This window comes from Theobroma cacao, chromosome 1, assembly GCF_053813885.1.
Source record: "Theobroma cacao isolate CCN51 chromosome 1, ASM5381388v1, whole genome shotgun sequence".
NCBI classification, from domain to species: Eukaryota; Viridiplantae; Streptophyta; class Magnoliopsida; order Malvales; family Malvaceae; genus Theobroma; species Theobroma cacao.
The window spans coordinates 28,092,878-28,100,769 of NC_142639.1; the positions used below are offsets into that span (position 1 = coordinate 28,092,878).

General features: G+C 33.6%; 1 protein-coding gene across 1 annotated transcript; it reads left to right on the forward strand.

Annotated features, from left to right (window-relative positions):
• The first annotated feature begins 434 nt into the window (after nucleotides 1-434).
• LOC18612945 (pentatricopeptide repeat-containing protein At3g12770-like) lies at nucleotides 435-2,807 on the forward strand. Its single transcript, XM_007049938.3, has one exon. It carries the CDS (start codon nucleotides 808-810, stop codon nucleotides 2,776-2,778), a length of 1,971 nt encoding a protein of 656 aa, XP_007050000.3. The 5' UTR covers nucleotides 435-807; the 3' UTR covers nucleotides 2,779-2,807.
• Nucleotides 2,808-7,892: the final 5,085 nt, after the last annotated feature.

Here is a 7,892-nt window from a genome sequence, read left to right on the forward strand (position 1 = left end):
ATAAGATAACATGGAATTGGACTCATAGATATAGAGATCCCTAAAGATCCCATGTATATATTTTTTGAGTTTTATATATAAGACTTGTTCAATTATGGATTAGGCCTAATGGATCCAAGTACCTTTTGGAAGCCGAACATTTGAATGATTTTTGAGGTATTTTTATTTTTCATACATAATTCTTTTATGATATCTTTAGGTTTTGTATTAAATAACAATTGTTGTTATTAATTCGAAATAAAAAGTCTGCTTTCCTAAAAACTATCATAATATTCATAATTTATTACTAAAATAAACTAATCCAAGAAAATAAAAAGGAATAAAAAAAAGAATGGTTGGTTTCCCATCGTTTCTTCTCTCTCAAAGTTGCTTTTCTAACGCTATGGAGAAAAAATTGTGAGTTGAGAGTGGTCGGATTAAGGTGGTATTAAGCACGTGAATAGAAAAGAAAGGGTAATCTTCGAAGGTGCTTACGTGGAGGTAAGTAAGTGTATGGATTGGTTTGGAGTGGCCTGATCCAAATTTCCATAAGGGCGAATCCGACACGGATGGGGTCAGGCAAACTTTTGTGAGCTCCAAGCTTTTGCAGGGCAGTAGAATAGCGTTGGACTGAAATCGGTGGAGAAGATGGAGCGGAGCCTATTCAGCTGTCAATACTTCCCGATTGCTTGACGACGGCATTGCTGAAACGCCTTCAACACCAGAGTTAAGTGCTTTCTCCTTTTTCCACTTGATGATGGTATAGCCGTAGGAAATAGAAATTCAGAATAGAAAATAAACAACAAGACAGGAGAAAGAGAAAACAAAATGGATGTGCTTCCTTCTTCAATTGATATACACATACCTTTCAACAAACCCAAATGTGAACATCCTCCTTGTCGTGTGAGTGCCACTCTGAATCTGAATAAATTGGCGTTGACCCATCAGCTGGTCCTCGAAATTCCCCTTTCAACATCAAATACGTTCGCCTGGAACCAGTTGATCCAAACCCATCTCTCCAATAAGCAACTTCAACAAGTCCTCTCTGTTTATCATGGGATGATGCTTCGAGGTGTCCGTCCCGACAAGCATACTCTCCCCCGCGTCTTAACCGCTTCTCGTCTCTGCACTAACTTAGCTTTCGGGAAACAAGTTCATGCCCATGCTTTCAAGCTTGGCTTCTCCTCCGACCTCTATGTCATCACTGCTTTAATGGAAATGTATGGTCGTCTACACGGTGTTGACGCTGCAAAATGGGTGTTGGACAATGCCCCTACTACCAATTCTGTTGCTTGGACTATACTAGCTAAGTTGCACTTAATAGACAATAAGCCCCACTTGGCATTTGAAATATTTGACCAAATGCTTCGATTGAAGGCTGACATTGATCCAGTAGGATTGGCAACAGCTATTGGCGCATGTTCCCTCTTAAAGTCCCTGCAACAGGCAAGAAACGCGCATCAGATTGCTAGGGACTGCGGGTTTGAGTTTCACCTACTTATCGGCAATTCACTCTTAAAAATGTATATTGATTGCGATAGTCTGGAGGAAGCTCGATCTTTTTTTGATGCAATGCCATCCAAAGATGTTATTTCATGGACAGAGATGATTCGTGGGTATGTCAAGAAGGGGGGTTATAATGAGGGCCTCAAATTGTTTCGCCGAATGATTAGGGCTGGAATAAAACCTGATTCTCTCACAATTTCTAGCATTCTTCCAGCCTGTGCAAGAGTACCAGCTCATAAGCAAGGGAAGGAACTACATGCCTACTTGTTTAGGAATGGAATAGATTTGAATCTCACGGTCCAGAATGCTATCATGGATATGTATGTCAAATCAGGATTCATTGAATTAGCTTCAACTGTTTTCATGTGCATGATGGAGAGAGATATTGTCTCTTGGACTATAATGATATTGGGCTATAGCTTGCATGGACAGGGAGGGCGGGGACTAGATTTGTTCTTTGAGATGGAGAAAGAATCCAGCTTAGAAATAGATGAATTCACATATGCTGCAGTTCTCCATGCCTGTGTTACTGCATGCAGGGTTGATGTAGGAATGTTTTACTTCAATCGCATTCAAGCACCTACAGTCATACATTGTGCTCTGATGGTAGCTCTTCTAGCTCGTGCTGGACTCTTTAACGAGGCATGGGCCTTCATTGAGGAACACCAGATTGTAAATGATGCAGAGGTACTAAGAGCTTTGCTAGATGGGTGCAGGATCCACCAGCAACTAAAAATTGGTAAACAAATTGTTGAGCAGCTTTGTGAGTTGGAGCCCCTAAATGCTGAGAACTATGTGTTGCTGTCAAATTGGTATGCTGACAATGCAAAATGGGACATGGTTGATAAACTAAAAATAACAATTAGAGACATGGGTTTGAAGCCTAAAAGAGCGTATAGTTGGATAGAGTTTCGAAATAAAATTCATGTGTTTGGAACAGGGGATGTTTCCCACCCGAGATCTGAGATAGTATATTGCCAGTTGCAGCATTTGATGAAGAAAATGGAAGATGAAGGGCGTAGACCTAGTTCAGTGTTTAGCCTTCATGATGTGGATGAGGAACGTGAATGTATTCATATTGGACATAGTGAAATGTTAGCCATTTCTTTTGGGCTTATCAGTACACAAGGGAGAGAAACTATTCGTGTCACAAAGAATCTCCGAGTATGCCGAAGCTGCCATGATACTGCAAAGGTCATATCTAAGATAGTAGAAAGAAAAATCATAATAAAAGATCCAAATTGTTTCCACCATATTCAGGATGGAGTCTGTTTATGCGGGGATCTTTGGTGATTTGATTTTTCACCCTTTATTATTCTTCATTCATCCAAGTCTCTAGATCTCAGTAGCTTTGACTGCAGCAGGATTAACAATTTCTGTTGATTGGTACTTGGTTAAAATATTAGAAAAATTTATAATTTATAATTTTTCAAAAAAGCCCTTATCTTTCTATTATATCCAATTGAGCATCTAAAGAATCACTTTTGTTTCATTAAACTCTTACTTTACCTGAAAACTATTAAAATCGGTCATTTCTTCTATGTTGTGTATATGTGGTCATTATATTTGTCAAATCAATATCCAAATGGTAAAAATATGAAAATTCAGGCTTCATTTGGAATGGAGTAAACAAATCTCTTTGTACTTCCTCCTCCAGCCTCCTCCGTTGGATTTCGCCGTCAGTTCGGTTTGGGCCTCCTCTCTTAGTGCTGTCTGCATCCTTCCATGGCAAACTCTTTTCTCCCTCAGCCATTTCAGGTGTCGTCTGCTCTCCTTCCTTCTTCAGATTTGTGCTGAACTTGGGATTGAAAATGGCTATAAGTTTTGTTTAAACTTGCTTTTGACTGAATAGAAAGAAAGGATAAAATTCTTTAGATTTTGAATTCAAATTTTACTTTTTGTATTGGGTTTTGAAACAACAATGGAGCATTAAATTGTGTTTTTGGCAATTCATTAAAGTTTCATTCTTTTTTTTTTCGAAAAAAAAAAACTGTTATATTAGATTGAGTTATTTGATTAAATAAGTAGGCTTTATTTCGTTGAGTCAAGTTATAAGTTTATTATTAATTGTGATATTGATGTCAAATAAACCAACTGCCATTGATTTTTAATCATTATGGATCAAGTTTTGTATAAAAGTTGACGTAAAAGATGCAACTTTTAAGTTTATAGTGATTAGTTTGGTACAAAATTAAGATTAAAGTTCACTCCTTGATGGCTTTCCCACTAGTTTTCAATGATGTGAGATTTGCAAGCTTCTCGATTGAAACTTGGTTGAGTTTTTTCATCTCCTTTTTTCTGGTTTACATGGGTTTTGGTTTATCATATTTGTGTTGGGTGTTAGTATCAGTCCTGCAAATCAATCGATTTTATATTTGAAAAACACTACATTAATTAGTCATATTTTATATTAAATGCATTATGGACATTTTATATAGTGTGTAAAATATTTCTTTATCCATGAGTTTATTTATAAAAAGTCATTAGAGACTTATGAGATTATAAAGTCCTTGAAACATAATGGCCTTACAAAGAAATTATAAAAATTATAATTATGAGATTTATATGCATCAAGCCTTGTTTCTAAATATGTTCCTAGTCAATGTGTTGTTAAGACTAAGTGCATTGACAATGCTTAAAGATCGATACATTCTAAGCTTTCTTATTTTGAAAGTAAGCAACTGATCTCATGGGTTGAAGTATGTGAAATACTTGAGAATAGTATGTGGGTGCTTGTTAAGGAAGAAGTTCACTGAACATGTTCCGCTATAAGAGTTCCATTTGATATTTCACTCAAATATCTATGAAAGTACTCTCATGTGCTAGTAGTGTAAGTAATCTTTAGATTTGTGATACCAGGACATCTTGTATGTGAATTGTTATGCTTTGATTTCACCTTTATGAATCTAAAGGTGACCAACCTAAACATGGAGCTTTTGGGTATGACATGAAGCATGCGAAGATAAATGAGTAATTCAAAGAGAATTCATCACCCTAAGTCATTTGAAAGGGATATATTTCATTTGCTCTTAACTTATATTGACTGAAAGTCTTTTGCCAAGACAATATTGATAGGTCAATATAAAAACTACAATACTAATATGGATAAGTTAGAAAGTAAACACCAAATTAGACTTTTTATTTATTCGAGATATACGATGAAATGATCAATTTACATTGAGATATTGTACAGTGAAGGATTAGTCAAACTATATTGACTCTCTTAACATTTGGATGATCATGATGTATTACTAGATGTTGCTCACGATCTATAGATATAAATATAAATTTTTAATTAAATTGATTTATATTTATTGTCAACATGTCAGGGACTTAATGGGTCACATACAATAAGATGACAATATAAAATTAAAATGGGATTAGCATTTAATTGGAAATTAGGAATTTCAAATATGAACTTAATTAAATTGTTTAATTAAGTGGAAGGATTAAAATGCAATAAACCAAAAGTTGAATCAGCATTTTAACCTAACTATAAATACCTTTTATATGTATGTTGCACTTTGTAAGAAAGAATTGAGAAACTATGATAGAAAAATGAAAGGGAAAAACCTACGCCTTAGGTGCCATTTTCTTAAGAAAAATTTTTCTTGTCTTCTTTTAAAGACAAAAACAAATGATCTATGAGAGATGAGATTTTTCAGAAATCTGAACTACTAGCATAGCATCACAACACCATATAATCCCAACCTAGTATAAGTTTTTCAATTGAAAATTTTGTAGATCACCATTGGAGGTTGGATACATGGACAACTTTATTTTGCGACAATCTAGCTTTGGTGTACAATCAAGTGAATGGAATTTGACACGTGATTTTTGGAAATCACTTCTTGAGGTATATGGCTGAATATATATTTGTTTATATTTACTTTTAACCGATCAATAGAGCAACATAAGTGATCCAAGGATAATTTTATTTTTTGTATATTTATATTCCGTTGTGTTGTATGAATGAGATTTCTTCTCTGATCATGCCCGAAACCCTTCAATTTGTATCAAAGCTTCCTTATTGTTGTCTTTTGATTGGATGTTATGCCTTGGTTGTTACCAAACTGACAAAAATTGTTTTGCCCAAAATTCTAGTCAAAACCTATACATGTGCCTAAATTATCAAAAATTGTTTGGGTAAATTTTAAGATTTAATTCTAGTGTATTAATCATAATTTAATAGTTGTTTTTAAGTATTTGAATATTGATTTCAATCAAGTTTTTGCTGGTTGAAAAGTTAGAGTTCAAATTGAAATAGTTTTATGCGAGTTTGAGCTTGAATGGTGATAAATCATGACCAAAAAAATTGAGAATTTTTCTAGAGTTCATTTATATTACTTTGAGTAATTTCCAACTTTAAAAATATGCCAAATTGTTTATTATATGGTTTGGAAAATTCAGGTAATGGCTGTCCATGAAAAGGTTTCATGAACCAAATTTTTAGGGATATGCGATACCCAGGGTATTGTGGTTGTGGTGAAATTCCAACTTGTAATTTTTTGCCACCGTAATTGGTGTTTAGCCGGCAGTTTAGGAGCTACAAAAGAGTCCATGTGCCACACCAATTGGTTTTAGTTTGGGAAACCTTGACTGATCAGAGGAAGGAAGAAAAAATCCTAAAGTTTAGGAATTTTGAATGCTCAAGGAAATTAATTCCCTAATTGCCGATTGATATCCCCTAATTTAAGGGATAGGATTATGTCATATTTAAATAGATTAAATATCATAATTATCACCATATAATTCAACCAAGCTTGTTTCCTAAAATATATTTGGAAAGAAAATAAATTAATTTTATAAATTGTTTAGGAAACTAGAATATGATAACTACTTAAAAGATAAGGTTACTTATTTTGTTCTATTTCTAAATAATTGAGAAATTAGTCAAATTGTTTGACTAATTAATAAAATTAAATCATAATGATTAATATAAATGGAAATTTAATTAAGCCTAGTATGATAAGAATTTATCTTAATTGGATTAAGATGAATGTTAATTAAGATAAGTACACGGACTAAATTTAAAATTGGTAATTGAATACTAAAGCATATAAATGTTTAAATGTGTTCATGATATGATTTTGGATGTACGAGTGTGATTTTGGATTTAGACCCAATGCCATTGTGAATGGTTAAATTTTTATGGTATTTATTAAATTTTAAATAAGGTTTGCACACCTTGCCTTTCTCTTTATTTTTTTGGGTTGTAAAATTTTCTTCTCACCTAATTCCTTCTCAAATGTAATTCAAGGTTTTTTTTATTTCAAATGTAATTAGTTATATCAAAGTATAAAATTGGGATTAGCTAGTGATTATTTTGTAATTCAAAAATGGAGATATAAAGGCGCCATGAAGATTACAAGCAAGCTTGGAGAAGACTTTGTATGTAATCACCTAGGATTTGACCAACTAAGTTTTTTCGATGGCTCGAGGAAATTAGAGTAGATAAAGTCCATAATCATCCTAGAAGTATGCATATAATATATATATATTTTATGTGATATTATAAATGATATGCATGCCAAAATCGATAAGACTTAAATAACAAATTAAAACAACAAAACCTTTACTAAAATATTGAGTTACATGTGCGGCACGATCAAGTTGCCTTCCACGATGTAGCAAGATAACTAGGTTGCTTTTTTAATTGAAGGCTTGTTGAGTCACTCAAGACCAAACTTTTACACGAGTATATTTGAGCTATAGATGGGTCTTACTCAACTAATATTGTGTCATTCGGATGTGTCACATTTGACCACATGGTATTAGAGGCATAGTTAGGGGAAATGCATATGATACATTTAGACAAGGAGTTGTCTCATAATTGATTTAGGAGTTGCATGGAGATGCAATCAATAAACTATGTTATCTACTCAATTAGGCTTATTGTGATTTGTTGAGTCACTCAAGGTTGCAATAAGTTGAAAGGGGTTCCAGCTCGTTAGAAATGCCTAGTAGAGATTTCTGTGTAATAGTGAAGGCTATTGTTACAAAAAATTAGTGGGAGAACCAATGCAAAATTTAATACCAAGTTTTAAATTAGTTTATAACGCGAAAGACTAATACAAATACTTTTTCTATATTTAGAGGTTGTTAGAATTGGTCTAATGATAATTGTTACGTTGCTTGGCATGCTTGATGTCATCAGCCCAAAATGTTTGCACTGGTATATCACCTTGAGAAAAGTTCTCAATAAATTGAATGGTGCAACCTTGACAGGCAAAGAGATTACTTTAAACATGATTGAGCTTAACCTTTCTATTGCCAATCTTAAATCTTAGATAATAGATTCAAGATGTGGATTGCATTTATGTACTAACATAAAGGCTTTAAGGGACAATAGAAAACTTGGTAAAATGAGGTAGTCTTAAGAATAGGCAATGGTGCAAAAATTGTAG

Coding starts and splice junctions, on each gene's coding strand:
- LOC18612945 (XM_007049938.3), top strand. CDS start 808: ATGGATGTGCTTCCTTCTTCAATTGATATACACATACCTTTCAACAAA.